The sequence below is a fragment of the Mesocricetus auratus genome, unplaced genomic scaffold (genome assembly GCF_017639785.1).
Source record: "Mesocricetus auratus isolate SY011 unplaced genomic scaffold, BCM_Maur_2.0 Super-Scaffold_4256, whole genome shotgun sequence".
In the NCBI taxonomy this organism is placed as follows: Eukaryota; Metazoa; Chordata; class Mammalia; order Rodentia; family Cricetidae; genus Mesocricetus; species Mesocricetus auratus.
In genome coordinates this window covers 120,999,575-121,021,241 of record NW_024429182.1, presented here as the reverse complement: position 1 = coordinate 121,021,241, position 21,667 = coordinate 120,999,575, and the positions used below count along the sequence as shown (strand labels likewise).

The 21,667-nt window shown below is 51.3% G+C and overlaps 1 protein-coding gene across 3 annotated transcripts in view; it reads left to right on the top strand.

Annotated features, from left to right (window-relative positions):
- The window catches only part of Klhl25 (kelch like family member 25), a 42,128-nt gene extending 21,407 nt beyond the window's left edge, over positions 1-20,721 (top strand). For 2 of the 3 annotated variants that reach the window (XM_040730129.1, XM_021231639.2), the window contains exons 2-3: positions 14,169-15,972; positions 18,319-18,814. In XM_040730129.1, coding sequence (XP_040586063.1) covers positions 14,180-15,949 — 1,770 coding nt within the window. In that variant the 5' untranslated portion in view covers positions 14,169-14,179 and the 3' untranslated portion in view covers positions 15,950-15,972; positions 18,319-18,814. Of the gene's footprint in view, positions 1-14,168; positions 15,973-18,318; positions 18,815-19,193 lie in introns of those variants that run through there. The other variant, XM_005077773.4, reaches the window with a different exon arrangement.
- The last annotated feature ends 946 nt before the right edge of the window (positions 20,722-21,667 follow it).

Below are 21,667 nucleotides of genomic sequence, written 5' to 3'. Positions count from 1 at the left end.
TAGTGCAGGGTTCAAAGGCTAGGATGGCATCGGTACAAGTCAGACGGCCAGGGCTGCACAGAAAGTCTGTTCTGAGGAGACCAAGGAAAACACTGCTTTTAAATTGTAGTTTTTAAATTGAAATATATTGACTGCTCACTTTCATACAAGAACAACATAGAAAAACATGGTGGTATGAAAGTTTGCCCTTCTGGTGTGTTCCACAGGTAGAGATTGTGTATGAAGTTTGATTTTCTATACTTTGACCCTGTTGAACACTCTTTAGCCTCTCTCTTTGTATAGAGGGGGAGCTCTTTCCCTCTTAATGGCCACACAGCAGTGTAGCCATATTGTGTCCAGACCACACTGACTTTAATGTAGCCTTCTAATGAGAAACTCTGGAGTGGTGATTTCCCCCATACATCCAATGCATCCTTGGAAGCCTGCTGTCGTGTCTCTTTCAAAGCAGGTTTGGCAGTTTTAAAATTTGTTAGTCATATGCCTTTCAGCATTATTTCTTTTTCCACCAAATGCCCCTCACGGCGTTTCTCTTCCATGCTTGATATCACGCACGTTTTAAAGATTAGCTGATGCAATGGAACCAGTATCATTCCTTTAAAAAAAAAAAAAGTTAAGGCAAGCTAAGCAGTTCATTCAGGCATTTTCTTTTGACTCGTTTTTTTCCAGAAGATCAAGGTTCTGTCTCCTATTGGTCTCCTAGTCTCAGCTGGGGATTGAGTGAAACTCTGTGCCATGTGTGCTCATCTGTGAAATGAGGTCCTTTAATCCTTGCCCAGCCCTGCCCCCTGCTTGCTACTGTATGCTCTGTCTGGGAAGGCATTCCTGAAATGTCCTCTTCAGTTCTGTATGGTTTGTGCTAATGGCAGGGAGCCTAGCGTCTGATGGCTGGAGCATTTGAGTGAGTGGGAGCGCTCCTAGACAGCATCTTAGTGACAGGCAGGTGGCTTTCCTAGGTGAAGTACCAGTGGCTTTAGGTGTATGTGTAGAGAAGTTTGGCTGGCTGTAAGGGAGCTCCACAGGGGGCTGGTCCACCAGCCAGGGTGAAGTCCTTGAGTTAGCAGGGCAAGAACAGCTCTTCTTACACATGGAAGGTTCTGGAAGGAGCATCTGCGGACTGAGTTGTGTGTTGTATGGTTCCTGTGAGGATCTCTGTGTGTTTTTCTCTGTCAGGGAGCTTTAAAAGAAGCCAAAGATGTACAAAACGGGCGCTTATATTTTACCGGGAGACAGAAAGACTGGAGACCTGAGGAGGAGAGTAGAATTTGGGGACTGTGGAAAGCCAGGCTCTACACATGGTCTCCTGATGGACCTTGTGACTGGGGAGTCAGGATGACCAGGCTGTGGCCTGGGTACCTGGAGACTGCATCCTTGCTGAGACTCAGAGCTGGGCGTTTGGCAGGACCCTCTTGTCCTTGAGTCCTTGTTCTCTCCCTTTGGAAGCAGCTTCCAGTCTGGTTGTGTGATTGTTGCCCTAGAACCTTAGAACTCTGCCCCAAAGTGGGTACCTGTTAGGCCTTCAAGCTGACCTACTAGGAACAGACATTAGAGAGGATGGGTCATCGTCAGGTAGGCAATAGAGGGGACAGCCGGGCCCCAAACTGCTCCTGGGAGGCTTCCTGAAGTGTCCTTGTATAGCTCATGAGGGGGAGGAGATTGAAGGATGTTTCTGCAGTTAAATCTCCCTCTCCAGTCTGAGTCCTGGATGTTTGGGAAAGGGACGAGGGAGCAAGGAGGTCCCTGCAGCTTTTGAGTGGACCCCAGCCATCTCATTCCAAGCTTTGCGGGCATGTTTGGCACCAGGCGGTATGCTCGGTTGCCAGGCTTCAGGCACCAGCACCCACCGCGGTTACTATTTTTATCAATCCAACTAGAACTTTATATTGAAAGATATAATTATGAGCAAAATGTCAGGGTTTGTCTGGCTGGTGAGACTGAGGCAGGAGCCACTGCACACTGCTCACTGCAAAGCAGGGCACACCTACCCTGGTCACAGGGGCCTTGCCCAACAGCTTCTGTGTCTACAACTTTCTTTTTTTAGACTGGGTCTTAGGCAACCCAGGCTAGTTTCAAACTAACATACTCTGCAGACAACGATGCCATCTGATTCTCCTGCCTTTGCTCCTAAATGCTGGGGCTACAGGTCTGTGACACCCCCACACCCCCACTCCCAGTTTTTGCGGTGCTGGGGATCAAACCCTTAGACCTGTGAGGAGTTCGCCTAGATAATTGCACCTGAACACAATTGGCTGGTTGTGCAGCTGTGGGGGGAGCCTAGAAACAGAAGTTGGAGCTTTATAAAAATTACTGAGACCCCACTTGATGCCACCTCTTCTAAGTGTCAGGGACAGAGATGAAGAAGTCCTGTTTTGAGCTTTACACCCAGACCTGAACACCTTATGCCTGGATAAACGTCTGACTGCATGAAATAGACACCTTTAGTCTGAGGTCACTGGGGCTCACGGGGTAGCCTCCCCATCACCAGCTTCACTTCTGAAACTTCAGGTGTCTGTGGCCAACTGGTCTGAAAATATCAAATGGAAAACTCCAAAAGCAAGTGTGGTAGCCCAGACTGGCTTCAGATTAGCAGCCTTCCTGCCTCAGCCTCCTGGGCTTCAGGATTACAGGAAGGGACCACTACCTTCACATAGCTGGTCCCTTACTGTGGCTAATTTATGAGGATCTGGGGATGAAACTCAAGTCCCTATACTTCAGAAAGGACTCCCTGACTAAGCTACCTCCTCAGCCTGGATCACTGTCTTTAAAGGGTTCATGGACGTCAAGTCCATCCAGACAGTTTCTTTCCTAAAGGCGCATGTGTGTGTACAGGTGCACATGTGTGTACAGGTGCACATGTGTGTACAGGTGCACATGTGTGTACAGGTGCATATGTGTGTACAGGTGCACATGTGTGTGTACACGTGCATATGTGTGTACAGGTGCATATGTGTATACATGAGAATATGTGTGTACATGTGCACATGTGTGCATGTGGGTTTCTATGAGGTGAGAGGTCAACCTTGGATGTCACTCCTGACACTGTCTACCTTGGCATTTTTTAAACAGGGTCTCACAGTGACCTGGAGCTTAGCAAGTAGGCTAGGCTGACAGGCCATTGAGCCCAAGGACCTACCTGTGTCTGCCTCGCCAGTGCCAAGACTGTGTGCTCCCACAGCTGGCTTTCTGTGTGGGTCTTGGGATGAACTCAGGTCCTCACTTCGCTGACGAGCACACTTCGGGTCCAGCCATCGCATCAGCCCGGGGCAGTCAGCCACCGACCTGTAAGCCTTGTGGGGCAGCATCTTCACAGGAAAAGACCACTGGCGGGGAACAGAGGGCTCATTCTTGGAATCCTGTCTGCCTGGGGCCAGTGCTGATGGTGTGTGGAGGGGACAGTGTCAGGGGCCGCAGCTCTAGTGAAGTAGACCAGGTCAGTGCTCTTGTTTAATTGTAGGATAGTACCTCCACGATGGGACATTTACTTTACCACAGAAGAGAAAACCAGGCATCTCCAACCACCAGGGATTGGGAGCGAGGGACAGTCTCTGCCCAGCTGTTCCGTCACGCTGCTCCAGGTTGGCGCCCCGACTGGACTTGTGTCATTTATGGACCACCATCCGGAGCAGCACTGGAGGTGGTTTTCCTCTAGTTACATCTAAAAATGTCTCTCGTTTTTTGTAGATGAGGACTCACTCTATTAGCCCAGGCTCTCCTTGAACTTGCTATATAGCCCAGGCTAGCCTGCAGCTGCAAGTGATTCTCTGCCTCTCAAGTGTTGGGATAGTATGCATGAGCCACATGACTTAACTGATTAAGCAGGGGCAGGGGAGATGGCGAGGGGTTAGGAGCATTTGCTGCTCCTGCAGGTGACCTGGATTCGGTTCCCATCCACATGGCTGCTCATAAGCATCTGTAATCCCAGTTCCAGGGAATCTGATGCTGTCTTCTGGCCTCCAAGGACCAGCAGCAGGCGGTGTGTTCACATTCAGTCAAAACACTCATAGCCACGAAAAGAAAATCTTTACAAAAGTTCAAGCATGAAGCATACAGGTTACACCTCAAGAAATATGGCTGGCACAGCTGTGCACGTTTATACTAGCCCTCTGGACATCTCCCCTGTCACTTCAGTGGCTAGCACTTTCCTCCAGTTTCCATGACATGGAACTTCCTGAGCATCTGCCACAATACAGAGGGGACGCCCCGTGTGCCCTTGGAGCTGCAGACATAGATAAGCAGAGCAGGCAGTGGTTACAGTAACATGCCGCCATCAGAAGGTCACAGTGCTACCGCAGCACAAAGAGGGTCATTCTTAGAGAGACAGAGGCCTCTCTTGGTGTGGGTGTAGTGTATCGTGAGTACCTGGGAAAACTTGTTGAATTGATTTTCCCAGCATCTGCTATGTGTAAGGTGTGTTGAGCAACTACAGAAGCTGGGGTTGTGGGGCAGAGAGATTGTGGGGGAACTTGATCTGGAAGGGTGGGAGGGGAAGAGTCTGGGGGAGGCTGTGGATCTGGAGAGGAGGGAACAGGTTGAACAAGGCTTGAACATCCAAGGTCATTGAAGGCTTTGGAGCAGGGGAGGGTGACCATGCGAAAGCATCCATGAGTGAGTGGCTATTTATGGGCATCGGTGCATTTGCTATAAAGATGCATACTATGTAATTACAGAGACCGGGGACTGTCAGCTGTGATGTCCGAGCACAGCCCCTGTCATTTGGGAGAAGGAGGTGATGCTGTGGTGAGAGGCACTTCTGACAATGACAGAGGAGCCATGGGCCTTGGTGGGGGTGGAGGCAGGTGACCCGATGACCCCTGCTGCAGCCCAGTGACTGCAAGGTGCTGCAGGCTGAGGAGTAGGGAGGAGAGTGTGAGTCTGGGGCACAGGCCTCACGGCTCACAGTGCTTGGGACGTGGGAGGCCCCGGGCTCATCTGGTCTTGAGTACTGACTCTGGCCCAATCTTGGATGTGTATGTGTTAGTTATCTTCCCCAACACTTCCTTCAGGGAGTTCCTCTAAGTTCCCAGAAAGTGTGCTTAGTGTGGAGGAGCTTTACAAGCCAGTGTCAAAGTGAAGCTCCTTTGAGGGCCTCCAGGCCAAGCAGGTTTTCACAGGAATGCTGACATAGCTTCTGCCTTGTTCACTCTCTCCTGAGTGCATAACTCAGCGAGCCGGTGTGCTCACGTGACCATGCACCAGGCTACAGAACCCTGCCTGCGTAAATGATCCATTCAAGGTGCAGGCTGGGAATGTGGCAGAGTACAACAGTTCATTGATAAGGTTCAGATTCCACACTTCAGTGGCCCATAAAGAAACTGACCCCGGCCACAGAAGAGAGGCCATGGTTCTCTGAAGAGGCTTTATCTGAGTGAGACTGGTTTTTCTTCCTGTTCTGTCATCAGAACCCCATATCTTAGTGAATTGAAGACTACAGCAGGTAGAATTCAGCCAGTGTTCTAGAAATAATTCTTCAGATTGATTTTATGGGAAGCAACTCTGCTTGTGTGAACTGCACACGTGTGTGTGTGTGTGTGTGTGTGTGTGAGTGTGTGTGTGCGTGCGTGTGCCTGTGGGGAGGTGTGGTACTGTACACCACAGAGCTCTCAAAAGGCAGCCGTCAGACCACTCCGTCTCGAGCACTGAGGCTCTCCTGGCCTTTTGTAGCCAGGCCACCATGGATGCTCGTGTCTGGGGAACTGAAGGAAATTACCACAAGTGAAAATGCTGGGGCAGAGGGCACCCACATGTCACTTTGAAAGAGGTTTCCCCATCATTTTCCCAAGAGTTGGTGCTGGCTGCCTCCTCCTTGTGCTCCTCTAGGTGAGCTGGGTGTCAGGGAGATGGCTCGGTGGCTGAGGGTGCCTGCCACCAGGCCTGAAGGTCTGAATTCAGTCCATGGGACCCACACGGTGCAAGGAGAGCCCAGTGCCGGAAGTTGTTCTCTGATTTCCACAGCCAAACCATAGCACATGTGCTCCTAACCCCAAAGATGTAAATAAATATACATTTTTAATTAAGAGAGGAGTGAGCAGGTGTAAGCTGGCCTTGGTGTGTGTGGTTTCATGATTGGAAAGATGATCTTCCTGGAAGCCAGAGATCGTGGGGGATCAGGGCTTCTGGAGACAGAAGGCGGTCGGTCCCCTCCCGGGAGATGGCTGTACTTCAATCCCATTCATCTTCTCTGCCCTCCCGGGTGCTCCTCACTCCAGAAGGCTCACAGAAATTGGTATCTAGGTCAGTGTGTTCTTTAGGGCTCCATGCGTGAGGCCAGAGTGCAGGAGAGGCGGCCTCTCCCTCAGCACCCAGGCGCCTGTGAGTCCTGCAGCCCTGGGTGTCTGCTGTGCTGTGAGGGGCTGCACTGTTCTGTCCCTGCCTCACTCTGGCTGAGTGAAGGGAGGAAGTGACTTCTGCAGATGGAGAAGAGTGCTCAGGTTGCTCGCTCTGGGGCTGGAGCGCCGACCGGTGTGCTTTCTCCTGGCCATGCTCCATCTGGAGCCCCAGCTGGGCCTGGAGACCTGGGCTGAGACTGGAGGAGGGGCAGGTGGTGGCAGGTGGGAGCCGAGTGACACCTGCTGTCTGCCCTGATGGACCTGAGTCTGTGCTTGCTCCTGTGGCTGCAAGAAGCCTCTTTGGAGGGACAGCAGAAGCATGGCTTGTGGTCACCTGACATACAGAACTTGCAAGACAATGAGACAGCTTTCATTCTTTATCTCAGGAGAAAGCTGTAATTGGATCAAAGCAATGCTACTTGGGTTTGGGGTAATATTGAAAATGCGGTACCCTCAAACAATACGAGAATAATTAGGGAAGTGCCCCATGTGTAGTGGAGGTAAAAACAGCATTATAAAGTGTCCTTAGCTGCAGTGATTTGATTGGGCGTGTTTTACTTGATACCAGGGATTTGACCTGTGCTGTGATCCCAGTACCACTATAACAATGTAGAAGTCTGTTTTTGTGGTTAAGAGCAGTTTTTCTTGATGCTGCCTCATAAACCCCTTTGCAACTTTCCTCCGGAATTTGCCTATTCTGTTTAAGTTTAGTTTTAACATTTATGTATTTGCACGTGTGTGCGTGCGTGTGTATGCATGTGGTGGTCTGAAGGTTAGTAGCAAAAGTTGATTCTCTTCTTCTTCCATGCATGTTCTTGGAATTGATTTCAGGTCATCAGGCTTGGCAGAAATCTTTAGCTACTGGGCCACCTAAAAACTAAGAAACTAGTATTTTTACAGGGTCTTATGTAGCCCAGGCTAGCCTCAAATTAGATACGTAGTCATAGTAACCTTGAACTTCTGATATGGCAACCTCTCCAGTGCTGAGAATATAGGTGTGTGCTATCACATCCCATTTTTCGAGACGTGCTAGGATCCAACCCCCACTGTCTTGTATCTGCAAGCCCTGAGCCAACTGAGCTACATACACCCATTGCCCCTATTACATTTTGAAAAAAATTATGTGTTTACATTATTTGTATGTATGTCCTGTACCGTTTTCATGCTGGGTGCCTGGGGAGACCAGAAGAAGGTGTTGGGTCTCTGCAACTGTAGTTATAAATGGTTGTGAGTGCCCGGCGGTGGTGGTGCATGACTTTAATCCCAGCACTCGGGAGGCAGAGGCAGGCGGATCTCTGTGAGTTCGAGGCCAGCCTGGTCTACAGAGTGAGTTCCAGGACAGGCTCCAAAACAATACAGAGAAACCCTGTCTTGTAAAACTAATAATAATTATAATAATAATAAATAAAAATAAATGGTGGTGAGCTCCTATGTGGGTGCTCGGAACTGACAGGTCCTTTGGAACAGCAGCCAGGCCCCCCCCCCTTTACAGTCCCCCTCATAAACCTTTAATGATATTATAATGCAAAATGCATCTAGACCGATTTCAAAAGGCCCCACAATCTCAACAATGTTTAAAAATACAAAGTTCAAAGTCTCCTGAGATTCATATAATGTCTTAACTGTAATCCCCTGTAAAGTCAAATCAAAAAGCACATCACATACTTCCAACACATAACGGCATAGGATATATGTTACCATTTTAAAACAGTGAGGAAATAATGCACCAAAGCAAGATCAAAACTAGCTGGGCGAACTCCATGTCTGATGTTGAAATGCTCTCCATATCTCCAATTCCATTCAACTTTGTGGACTGGAACACAGTTCTTTCTCTTGGGCTGGTTCCACCCCCCTGTTAGCAGCTCTCCTTGGCAGGTATCCCACGACTCTGGCATCCCTAACATCTTGGGTAATTACAAAATTCCAACTGTCCAATATCTGAGACCCACTCACGGTCTTGTGGACTCCAAAGAGCTTGGGTGACTTCTCCGGCTCTGCCCTATACAGCTCGTCCTTCCAGGCTCTAGCTGGCTCCATTCCACTGTTACTGCTATTTTTGGTGGTCATCCCATGGTACTGCCATCTCGGAAACACTGGGGTCTTCTACTGCTACTGAGTTGTGCTTTCACCAATAGCCTCTCAAAGGCCCTCTTCATGGTGCCAAGCCTCAACTTCTCTGCATGACCCCTTCAGTCCAGGTCCTTCAACTGCCCCTGAGGCTGCACCTTCACAATGGCCTCTCCTGGCCTCTCACAGTGCCGAGCCTCAGCTGCTCTCCATGACCTCTTCATGCCTTCAAAACCAGTACCACCTGGGAGACTCTCGCACATTAGCAAGTCCAGCTGCCAGCATGAGGTACAACCTTGGCTGTCTTTGGAACACAGCTTCTCAGTGCTCTCAGGAAACACTTCCCAGAAGATTTCATCTCAGCGATGCTGGTCTCTTCTTAATCACCACTAATTTCTTAGCTCCAGCCTATCAGCATCAAGTATCCCAGCAAGGTAAAGTTTTTAGTAGTTCTGATATCTTGTTAATCACAGCTGATTATTCAGCCCCAGCTAGTCAGACCCACAGGTTCTTAACTCCATTCTTCCATCCTTGACTAAAGCCAGAACCACTTGGCCAAGGCTACCAAGCTCTGCCGCATGCTGGGACTGGAACATGGCCCCCTTGTTTAATTACATCTCCACCAGCTTTCCGTCTTTCACTGCCTAAGCTTGGCCGTCCTGAAACTTGTTCTGTAGACCAGGCTGGCCCTGAATTCACAGAGATTTAGCTCCATTCCACTTTTTGGTGCAATTTCTCCTCAAATGTTTTTCTTTGCTTAGCTTGCTCCTTTCATTATAAATCTTCATTAGAGTTACCATTAATATCCCCACGACAGAGTCTATACTAGGCTGTTTTGAGATTTCTTCTGCCAACAGAATTAATCTGAAACGCTTCACTCTAGTCTCAGGCAGACTCTTAGACAAGGATAAAAAGCGGCTACTTCCTTCACCAAAATATCACAAAAATGATTTCTAGGCAACATATTAAAATTCTTCTCTGAAAGCCCTTGAGCCAGCTCCAGACGTTTCAAATCATTATCAACACCATTGTCTTCCATGCTCCTAGTGTGCCCCGTTAAGTAGTGCTTAAAGCATTGCATTGCATCCTAACCCAGAATACCAGAGTCCATAATGCTTTAAGCAAAAGTATGGTCAGCAATTCCCCCATTGCTCGTACCAACTCCTGTCTTAGTTAGGTTTCTATTGCTGTGAGGAGACACCATGAGCATGGCAGCTCTTACAAAGAAAACATTTCATTGCAGGGGCTCGCTTGCAGTTCAGAGGCTCAGTCTATCATGGTGTGGAGTACCGTGGCATGCAGGCAGACAGACAGACATCCCCCATTACAGTTTTATCCTTGGTGAGAAGCGGACCAATCCTCTTGGGTTGGTGTTAAACTCTGGGCAGCTCCCATCCTGTCCCCAAGGCAGCATTTTTAAACACAGGACCCAGTGACAGGAGGCAGCTCCCTACTGAGCTCAGGACAGAAGTGAATTCATTTCTGCTATGGCTGTCTTGGGGCACAGGGCACACTTTCTCTAATGTTAATTGTCCTAAGTAGATGGAGCCTGGGTGAGAAAGGTTGCTTTGTGGGTGGAGAGCAGTGACCTGATACCAGAGTCTGGTGACATGCCAGGCTAAGGCCTTCCTCTTCAACCCTGTGGTTCAGGGGGAGTTAAGTCAGATCTAGAGTCTAATGCCATGTCTTCCTCAGCCGTGTGGTGTTGGTGTCACATGGGGAGGTTCTAGTGACCCAAGCCAGAGACCTGGTGCCCCAGTCACTGTGAACCTTTGGTTGAGTTTCTCAACATCCCTGCCTGCTTTCCCAACCTGCAGATGCTATTGCAGTGTCAGGTTAGGTAAGTTAGCACACACAGGGCTCTCCATGAGCAGTTCTGTCCCGTCTGAGTTACAGATAGTGGGCAAATGACAGGGTTACACCTCGTGGCTTTCTCTGGGCCAGTCAAGTTGTGTGACTGGTTTTGGCCACTGAGATAAGGATGAAATGGTGTGTCCTTCCAGGCCAGGCTCTTAATCACCACTGCCATGGGTTTTCCCTTTGGCTTGGTGACTGGTGGCTTGGTGACAGCTCTCTTTGGGTCTCTGGGAGTGACCCCAAAGTGAGTTCAGTAAGATGAAGCTAACCACAACCATGTGGTTCCACCGTCTGAGGGGTGTTTGCTGCAGTGTAACCTCACCCATCCTGACTACAACAGGTGTGCTTGGGTCTCAGGATTCAAACTTCTGTCATGTCCAGCAAGAGAGGGCAGTGGGGTGCGGCTGGGGAGAAAGACAATGGTACCTTGTCCTCCGGAGGATTTACTTACATGTGTGTGTCTACCAGAAGCTGAAGGTGACTTATTTTGTGGGGGGAGAGGGGACCAGCAGAAGGCATGGGGGGAGGGGCAGATATGAGCAAAGAAGAATGAAGTATGAAAAATGTAGCAATGAAACCATTATTTCTTTAAAATTTCTTACAAATTCTGTAAGCACAACATGGCTTTGGCCACTTGGCAGTTGTAAGTTGGCCTCTTCCTGACCAGAACTCCCTGCAGATGCTTTGCAGGGTTGCTTTATTCTCAGTGGATTTCACAGGCCTTGACCCTTTCCCTCCTGCTCTGTACCGCCCCTGAGTAGGCAGAGCTGTTGCCCTGGGTAGGGCCCAGCAAGGTCCACGGCCTGAACTGTCCCAGGCTTCCCCACTGCAGTGGAGAAAGCAATTGGTGGCATCATCAGTGTGTGAGACTGTGCGGTTGATCTCAAGTTGCAGTCATCCTGGAACTATCAATTATGGAGGCTGATGTGGCCATCCTTCTTCAAGTGTGCTTACCATTGGCATTGCCAGGTGCTAAGTGAGAAGTTCTGTGGTGGGGCAGGGTGTGGCTTCCCATTCCTGTTATCTCAGCACCTAGAGGCTGAGGATTGCAAGTTTACGGTCAGTCTGGGCGAGGCAATGAGACCCTGTCTTGAAAACGAAAGTCTATGATGGTTTGCCCATCCTAAGGCAGTTCCTATCTCCCTTCTCTTCCCAAGTTCTGGCAAGGCAAGTCAGGGTGGGAGCTAGTGTGTGGGACTCACCTGTGACCTCACTGACAATATGAGGGAATGATGTCAGGGACACGGTACCGCAGCACAGTTGATGTTGACCTCAGTAGCAGATGGAAAAAGCTAGGCTGTCCACCTGACCTGTGTGTCTTACAGGTTCTGGAAGCAGGTCTGTCCTGCCCTGTTGGGGTGAGCTCAGGGGTGAGTGTTAGCTGCTCTTTGTGGGAAACTTGAGGCAGGAATGTTTGGTGACCTGAAAAGGAAATCTATGTATTACCAAACACTGCTCCCCAGTCCAGTCTAGACCACATCCATTTCAGCCTATTCCTGTGGGGAGGTGTGGGCCAGGCAGAGCAAGCGTTGTGATCCCAGAGCCTTGAAGCTGACTGAGACAAGGGCACAGCTCACCCTAACTCTTATGACTTCACTCCAGACTCTCCACAAGAGCTAGTTGTGGCTTGTGCCTGTGATTCAGCCTTCAGGAGGCTACCTCAGAAGATGCTGAGTGAGACCCTGTCTCAAAAACAAATAAATCTTTTCATAAAAATGTGCTGAGAACTTAGCTTGGTGGTGCAGGCCTTTAATCTCAGGATTCAGGGAAGCTGACCTGAGTTCAAGGCCAGCCTGCTCTCAAAAAAAACCACAAACAGCATTGAAAACAAAACCAAAATAAAATGTGTATACACTAAAAATATAAACACTTCTGATCAACTGAATTTCAGTTGATTCTGTTTTTAGTCTGTCTTTGTCTCTTTCTCTTTTCTCCCTCCCTCCCTCCCTCCCTCCCTCCCTCCCTCCCTCCCTCCCTCCCTCCCTTTCTTCTTTCTTTCTTTTTGAGACAGGGTCTCTCTATGAAGCCTGGCTCTCTATGTAAACCAGGCTAACCTCACTCACAGAGATCCAGTTCTACCTGGCTTGGCCTTCCAAGTAAGTGCTAGGATGAAAGGCGTGTGTCACAGTGCCCAGAGAGAAAGGCTCTTGTCTTTTTTTTAAAAGTATGTGTGTATGCTGTGTAGGGATGTGTGTACATGAGTGCGGGTGCCCTTGGAGGTGTTGGCTCTCCTGATGCTGGAGCTACATGACACAGATGCTGGGAGCCAAATTCAGGTCCTCCGGAGGAACAACACACTGCCCTTACTGCTGAGCCATGTGGCTGCTTTGCCTGCATGTGTTATGTCTGTGTCTTTGCTCTCACAGAGGCTGCAAGAGGGTGTCAGATCTCTTGGGACTGGAGTTTACACAAGGTTGTGAGCTTGTGACTATTGGAAATCAAACTCAAGTCCTCTGGAAGAGCAGCCATTGGTTTTAACTGCTGAGTCATCACTCCGTATTGGTTTGCATTTTAAGTGTAAAGCAGGCCAGTGCCTTTAGTTGCATGTCTTGTTTTTGTGGTGTGGGAATGTAAACTAGGGTCTTGTGGGCGCTGTGTACACCGAGGCCCGGCACCTGTGAGGGTATATAAGTGTTACAAGTGTGTATACAGGGCTGCTTTTTCCACAGAAGGTGGGAGCATCTGTGTGAGGCCCTCTGTCTGCTCATCTGTGACTAGAATGGTCGATGGCACTGGTGCAGTCATGGGACTCGTGCTTTATGTCCACTTAAGTTCATCTGCTTAGTGAGTTCTAAGTGTGTGCTAGACATTGACCTCCACCTCTGGGACTTCTGGTGGGACTGAGCAGCACTGCCTGCATACACCTCTAGTACCTCAGCTTTGGTGACCTTCACAGTTCCAAGAGTCACCCACACCCAGCACATTTGATCAGAGCCTTCAACATGGCTTTTTATAGAAAATAGTAAGTCATTAAAAACTCAGACCTGCTCGATCTGGTGGCTCACTCCTTTCATACTAGCACTGGGGAGGCAGAGACTGACAGATCTCTGAGTTTGAGGCCAGACTGCTTTATAAAGGGAGTTCCAGGACATAACAGTGTTACATAGAGAGACCTTGTCTCAAAGCACCAAAAAAACAAAACAAAACAAAACCAAAACAACCAACCAAACAAACAAAACCACAAAAAAACATAACTCGGACTTAAGTATAGTCTACCGATAGCCTAAGATTGGAATGCCTACCTGTGTGTTCATTCAGGACAGTGTAGGGACAGCAACAGTGAGATAGTTGACTGGGTAAATGGGGACATCTGGGCTGTTGTAAGTGCAGTGTTCTGATGTAACTTCCAAACACCATAAAGTGCCTTCTGCTTTTATTGGTACTTTATTGTTGAGGGAAAATGCCTTGAGGTAAACTAGTTTTCCCAATACCACACAGTAATGGCCCAGATGTCTTTAGGGTCCCTGTTCCTAACCAATGGCATCAAGGAATTTGGATCTTTATTTAGGACCATGTTGCCAGGCATGCCAATACTGGAGCTTAGTACTGGTAGGTAGGTGTGTGTGTGTGTGTGTGTGTGTGTGTGTGTGTGTGTGTGTGTGTTTGTGTGTGTATGTGTGTGTATTGTAGATCCTGAGATGAATTTGGGTGCTTACATACCCCTGCAATCAGAGGTGTGTCACAGTCCTAGTCCTGGCAGAACAAAGCTAGTCTGTGCAGGAGAGGGTGAGGCCCAGGGCTTTCTTGCCTACAACATCTTTGGGGATGCAGGAAGGAAAGCTTGGTTCCCCAGAGCTGGGCAGAAGAGGGAAGGGAGAGAGTGGGACATTTGGAGTTGAGCATGAAGAGGTTGCTATGCAGAGGGCGTGGGATTCTCTCTTACTGGTGTCATTCCTCTTACTGGTGTCATTCCCCCTGCAGGTTGGTGCACCATGTCTGTCAGTGTTCACGAGACCCGCAAGTCTCGGAGCAGCACAGGCTCCATGAATATCTCCCTCTTCCACAAGGCCTCGCATCCTGACTGTGTGCTGGCCCACCTCAATACTCTGCGTAAACACCGTATGTTCACCGACGTCACACTCTGGGCTGGTGACCGAGCCTTTCCCTGCCATCGTGCAGTGCTGGCTGCCTCCAGCCGATACTTTGAGGCCATGTTCAGCCACGGCCTGAGGGAAAGCAGGGATGATACGGTCAACTTCCAGGACAACCTGCACCCTGAGGTGCTGGAACTGCTGCTGGACTTCGCCTACTCCTCCCGAATCGTCATCAATGAGGAGAACGCAGAGTCGCTGCTGGAGGCTGGTGACATGCTACAGTTCCACGACGTCCGGGATGCGGCTGCCGAGTTCCTTGAGAAGAACCTTTCCCCCTCCAACTGCCTGGGCATGATGCTGCTGTCCGATGCCCACCAGTGCCGACGGCTCTATGAGTTCTCCTGCCGCATGTGCCTGGTGCACTTTGAGACGGTGCGGCAGAGTGAGGACTTCAACAGCTTGTCTAAGGACACGCTGCTGGACCTCGTCTCCAGTGACGAACTGGAGACTGAGGATGAACGCGTGGTCTTTGAGGCCATCCTGCAGTGGGTGAAGCATGAGCCGGAGCAGAGGAAGGCTCACCTGCCACTGCTCCTACGCAGTGTGCGGCTGGCCCTGCTGCCCTCCGACTGCCTGAAGGAGGCAGTATCCGGGGAGGCCCTCCTCATGGGGGACGAGCGCACCAAGCTTATCATAGATGAGGCCTTCCACTGCAAGACCAAGATCTTGCAGAATGACGGTGTGGTCACCAGTCCCTTTGCCCGGCCACGAAAGGCAGGTCACACTCTGCTCATCCTAGGAGGCCAGACCTTCATGTGTGACAAGATCTACCAAGTGGACCACAAAGCCAAGGAGATTATCCCCAAGGCAGATCTGCCAAGCCCCCGGAAGGAGTTCAGCGCCTCTGCGATTGGTTGCAAGGTCTATGTGACAGGAGGGAGGGGCTCTGAGAATGGGGTCTCTAAGGATGTCTGGGTGTATGACACTGTCCACGAGGAATGGTCCAAGGCAGCCCCCATGCTGATTGCCCGCTTTGGCCATGGCTCAGCTGAGCTGGAGAACTGTCTCTACGTGGTGGGGGGACATACATCTCTAGCAGGTATTTTCCCTGCCTCCCCTTCCGTCTCTCTGAAACAAGTAGAGAAATATGACCCCGTGGCTAATAAGTGGACTATGGTGGCCCCGATGAGAGATGGCGTCAGCAATGCTGCAGTGGTGAGCGCCAAGCTGAAGCTCTTTGTGTTCGGAGGGACCAGCATCCACCGGGACATGGTGTCCAAAGTCCAGTGTTTTGACCCCTCGGAGAACCGGTGGACAATCAAGGCGGAGTGTCCCCAGCCTTGGCGATACACAGCTGCCGCCGTCCTGGGCAGCCAGATCTTCATCATGGGAGGTGACACAGAGTACACAGCAGCCTCAGCCTACCGCTTCGACTGTGAGACCAACCAGTGGACTCGGATTGGGGATATGACTGCCAAACGCATGTCCTGTCATGCCCTGGCTTCGGGCAACAAGCTGTATGTGGTGGGAGGCTACTTCGGGACCCAGAGGTGTAAGACCCTGGACTGCTATGACCCCACTTCAGACACATGGAACTGCGTCACCACCGTGCCCTACTCTCTCATCCCCACGGCCTTTGTCAGCACCTGGAAGCACCTGCCTGCATGAGAGGCACCTTCGAGCCCAGCCAGGTGAGGAGGGAGGGCAGAGGAACCCCTCTGGCTTGTCTGGAGAATGGTTGCCACATCTCCCACGGAAGGACTGATGAGCAGCAGGATGATGAGTTTTAGGGATAGACAGCCTGCTCATATCCTACTTCTTCTGGTACAGCTTTGGGCTTGCCAGTGGGAGGGGGACTATCTGTCCCCTGTGTGAGGTTATGGGATGAATGAAGGCCTTCTGTAAAGCAGGCAGCCATTCTGATCCTCAGAGCAGGACTTAAACCACAGAACGGGTGTCTGAGCCCTGCCGCTGTCATCAATACCATGAGTGTGTGAAGTGACAGGAAAACAGGAGCCTGGCCAAGCAGCGGCTCATCAGGTGCTCCTTGGGGTGCCGCGGCGGCATGGAGGAGACCAGAAGGGGCCAAGACACAGCATGCCTGCCGCCTCTTTGACATTCAACCCACACTATAGTATGAACCATTAAGCTGTCCTGGGATGCTCAGCCTGGTCTGTGTCTCCTTCCAATGACCCTGGCCCTGCTGATCCAGCCTTGTCTGCCAGGTAACCAGGAGGAAGGTCCTGGCAAGGGCCACCATCCCTGATCCCCTGGGAGCTCCACCTGTCCTGGTTTTTATAGAGCTACTCTGCCATCCTTATAGGCTCCACGGTAGTTCCAGGGGCCACGGCAGCAGTTCCCTGAAGCCCTTACTCAGGACTCCTGTGACTCCCCGTTGTCCTCATGCCTGCTGTCTCCATCCAAGGCACCCACTTCAAGTCTTGATGGGAGCCCCACTCTGGCCATGTCCTTTTGTCTTCGTTCCCTCAGAGCCCCCCTCAAAGCCCATGTTCCTCCTCAGCCTCTCATTGCTGCAGACAGCTGGTCTACTTTACTTTGCCTTAACACTACTACTACAAAGAAAAGCCCAGAGCAGGACTGAGGGCTTCCTCCAACTTATATGGATAGGTCTAGCTGACAGGAGAGTGCCTTGGGATGCCCTTCATGCAGTGATCACTTGTGCCTCTGTGAGACCCAAGGGGGGGGGGCGACACACAAAACAAAACAAAAACCTAGCACAGGTAGAAAGTGCATGAGGCATCTGCAGGATGGGTTCTTGCCAAGGCCTGCCATGCTCAGGAGTGCAGACAGGCACTGACTTCAAGGTCACTTTTCAGCTGGAGGATTGATTGTATTGCACAGACGAGAAAACCAGGCTACAGACAAGAAATGACAGTGTTAGGGGCATAGACTAAGACCTGGGGGCGAGCCAGAGGACAGTCACTCGTGTGCAGCTGTCACAGGAACCACGGAGGGGAGGGTGGCTCTCACCATCCTTTGCGCATAGTTTGGGGTCCTCACCCAGGTTTTGAAGGATACATTTCAGCATAAAGGGTGCTAGGACGGGCCCTGGCCCTCACATTGTGTCCGTCTCTGTGGCACTCTCCTGCCAGCTAGGCCTACCTGTCTCAGTCCTTGTTCTGGGTGTTTCTTTGTCGTAATATTGAGGCAGGATAACCAGTAAGCTGCCCTGGGTTGCTCAGCCTGGTCTATGGTGGGCCGGCAATCCATGCCACTGGGATGTTCAGATTGGCTATCTTAGAGTGTCTCAGGACTGGTAGAGACCTGCTGGACAAGCAGCGGCCCCTTGCCCTGCCAGTGTCTAGAAGATTTGGGATGTCTGCAGGTAGATGATGGCAGGAGTCCTATGACTCGGCAGCCGCCTGCCTCTGGGAACTGTAGCTGTGCTGGGGCATAACTCACAAAGAACTTGCACGGAACCTCAGCACTGGCTTATGGTTTTGTTCTCATGCTTCTGTGAACACACAGAACTAAAGAAAAGTTCCTTGTACTGGGCTTTCGTACCCGTGTAGCTCATACCAGTATACAGGCTACATAGTTCCAACCCTAAACTGTTGAGCGTACTGACCGGTTTTGCTTCCTGCAGTGCCTGCATGAGGACACAGCTCAGCACAGGGCCTGTGAGCTCATGAGCACCTCTGGCCATTCAGGGATGGGGGCAGAGTCTACTCTTCCTTCACAGGTCCTCCTCCTGACCTTGGGGCCCCCTTGTAGCTCAGCTACATCCAGCTATGGCCTCCACTGGAACCGTGCGGACTGGACTGCTGGGATGCCTGGGAACAAGATCTGGGGCATCCCTCCTCTTTCTTGCTGTCTTAGGTTCCTCCCCTGCCAGTCCTGCTGCGTCTTGCAGGGGGTCCCAACTTGATCAGTTCAGGAGCTGTAGCCTGGCCACCATCATTTCCTAACTCAAATGCCGAGCGACATCCTCCTGAGGACTGACCCAGGGTTTTGCGGGAATGCTGCCGCAGCCGTGACCACACCAGTAATAAATCAGTGTTTCCTTCTTGCTTCAGGATCCTTCTCCATGAAGCCTTCAGCAAGGGGTCTGGTTCCTGGATCCTTCTCTGGGCAGGTAGACATCCACCATCCTCATTTCCAGGGCAACCACTGACACTCCAAGTGACTGAGGACACAGCAGGGGACATAAGCATCCTGGCCACAAGGACAGTCAGTCCCTCCTCGTTCACCAGGACATCTCCATAGCCTGCCTCATGGCCTGGCAACTAGAAGCTGTGGGGGAGTTTTTGTTTAGGTCACAAAAGAGCTTGTCTCTTGTCCACAGCCTGTCATCTGCCGTGTATCATGCCTGCCGTCCTCCCAGATCACTGACGGGACGGTCTTGCCTCCTGTGCCTGACTCACTGGCCCATTTTTGTTTACATTCTTAAAGTACCACATTTCCTCTCAGGACCACCGTGTTCCTTCTGATCTCCCCCTTCAACCAACTGCTGTCTCCCATCAGTTCTCCGTCACGTACCCCACTGCATGAAATAAAGGTCCTGGTTGTTAACTCAGTGTTACAAGTTCCTTTTGTCTCCAGTGCTTCCCAGGGCAACTGCCATGCAATTGTTTGCTTAAGTCTGCAGTTTCTCCAGGGAAGGCGATGCCTGGGAACCATAGCTGCATTTGCTCCTGGGTCTGTGAGGGAGGGAGCGGAGTGACAGATGAGTGTATCACTCTGCTGGGAGGCAGGGTTGGGGGGTGGGGGTGGCTCTAGTTCCTGAACTGTAGAGGGCTGCACTTGACACACAATGGAGCCTTATCTGCTCCCAGGCATTAAGGTGTCAGGTGTCAGGTGCCTGAGTCCTAGCCCTGGGGTCCCCTCGAATCTGGCCAGGCAAGGACAGAGCAGCATGGACATTCATCTTCTCCCTGTGTTTCATCCACAGACTGCATGGTTCTTGCCGGGACCGGAAGCTGACAGCACCAGCTCCGGGCAGCAGCAGTTCAGGCTGTCCTGAGCTTTAGCAGGAGACTGAAGGTTTCCAGAGACACCTGTGCCTGAGCGTCCTAGGCTGCCAGCGGCTCGTGTGGAGAGAACCTTCCAGAGGCGTGGGCTGTCACCAGGAATTCTGGACTGGGGGGATGACATTCGTGCAAAGCCTTGAGGTCACCTCTGCAGAGCTGGCAGGGGAACAGCAGGGGTCCCTCAGCACCAGCAACACAGCTTTTGACCTCAGGGCTGCCTGTGGGAGGTGGGAATGTCGCTCCATAGTATCCTGGACATCAGGGAGTAGTGTGCAGCGGAGGACATTTTGTAAGGGACAGAAACCTGCAGGGCAACCTAGCCTCAGAAGGTACCACAGCACAACCCAGCCTTGGATGGTATCCACGGGCTTTATCAGCAGATGGCACCAGACCCCAGAGACCAAGGGGAATTCTCCTGTGTGCCCACTGCCAAGCACTAGCCTGTCCCCTCTAAGGGGTGAGTTCCAGGGAACTATCATGGATGGTGCTGACCCGTCAGACTCTGTTGAGTGTCCCCCAGCAGGGCTCTAGGCCTCAGGGAGCTGGTGGGGCTCGTTGCCTGCCCTTGGAGCCATAGAAGAGCAGTAGGATATACTGGCCAGTAGCACTGGGCTCCTTTTCCCAAGAGCCACCTGCCCCTGAGATAGGGCAGTCATGAGCTCAGTGTGGCAGAGGGACCCCGTGGTCACTGCAGTTCCCACAGTTACTGGAGTTCTGTCAGTGTGAGGTCTAGTGACAAGACTCCCGTGACACCTGCTCTCCTCCTTGGCACCAGCTGGCAGCCTGTATCCTGCCTGATTGCTCCTTTAGCTCAGAAAGAAGGATCCGAAGAAACTTCCCGAATGTGTTTCTCAAGGGTTCCTTACCAGTGTCCCTGCAGTAGGTTTGCAGAGGTGCCTTCTGATGCCACTGTTGACCTCTGTCTCTTCCCTTGTTGGCTAGCCCAATGTAGGGGGGGCAGGCACTCTTGTGTCTGGCACAGGGTGGGCAGGGTGCCTAGCTGGTGGCTTCCAGGCCATGACTGTATCAGCATGGAGCATCCAGAGTGGGTACTCCATTGACAGACGTGGAGTCACGGTACAGACCAGTGGGGTCAATGCTCAGCATCCTCCCAGCTCAGCCTGGTTCTGATGCTGAGTGCCCACTAGGAGGCGGGGCTTTGGGCCTGGGCTCCCCATGGCATTCTCTGGGAAAGAGCCCAAAGCCTCCTTCTTGATGTGACCTAGGCTCAGGCTGGCCCTCATCCGAGGTCCAGCCTGCTTTTCACTCCACATAGGGTCAGCGACGCTGGAGCCTTGCAGGTCTTGGCCCACGGACTCTGCCATGGGGACTAATCACTCCGCATAGCAGAGGACTTGGCCATGGTGCTTGTCTGAGCCTGGGTGTTGCTTTTAGTAGTTTTCTAACTTAATAAAAGGGAGGAAGTTCCTGGCCTTCCTCGGGTTCTGAGCCTGCTGTGACTTTGTGAGCTCCTGGTCTAGCCTGCCTCTCTGTGCCTGCTGCCTTGTGCATCGTGGGGACCTGCCAGAGCAGAGGACCTAACTTCCCATCGGGGCTCATTTTTCCCTCTGTCCCGCGTTAAAACAGTTCCATCCAGTAGGCCAGCGTTGTGCACCATGGGCTTCAGGGGCACAGTTTTGTGAAAGCCACATTGGTGCTGTGAAGGTGGTCGTGATTAACTGTGACAGTAGGGACACAGCATCCATAAGGGCATTTGGTCCTCAGGGGTTATATCAGTGGTCGTGGGCTGCTGTCCTTCCTCTACTTCAAACTGTAAACCCAGGAGTGAGTGCGAGTTAGATGCAGCTGCGTGAATTGGGTGGTCTAGCCTCGGCATGGCTGTCACCTCCAGTGGCATTCAGCAGCATGCAAACCCCTAGTGGGAAGCACTTCAAACAGCAAGTGAGGCACTATGTCACATTTCTCTGACTGGAATGACCATCGTACGAACCAGGAGCCTCTCAAAGGTCAAGAGCACTGTGTTGCTTTGGCAGAGGACCTGGACCTAGGTGTGGTTCTCAGCACCCACACAGTGGCTCCAACCATCAACAGCCTGTCCTGGCCCTTGTGAGCAACAGGGACACACATGGTGCTCATATATATAGGTAAACATTCATACACATTTTTAAAAGGCATCCAGGAGCACAGATGGTCTCCTACTGCAGCCCCCTCCCCCAGTATCTTCATACAGGTCTCCAGCTTTGATAGCTGTAAACACAGGCCATAGTGATGACAAGCCAGGTCCCTCCCTTCCCTTCAGTCCCAGTGTCGGTGAGCAGGCCCCGGATGCTCTTTCCAACATCCTGGTCCTATTCCAGCAAGCCTCACCAGCTCCAGCTCCTGCAACTCTGTATGTGTGTGTGTCCATGTAGCCTTGGCTTCACTGAAACTCTGA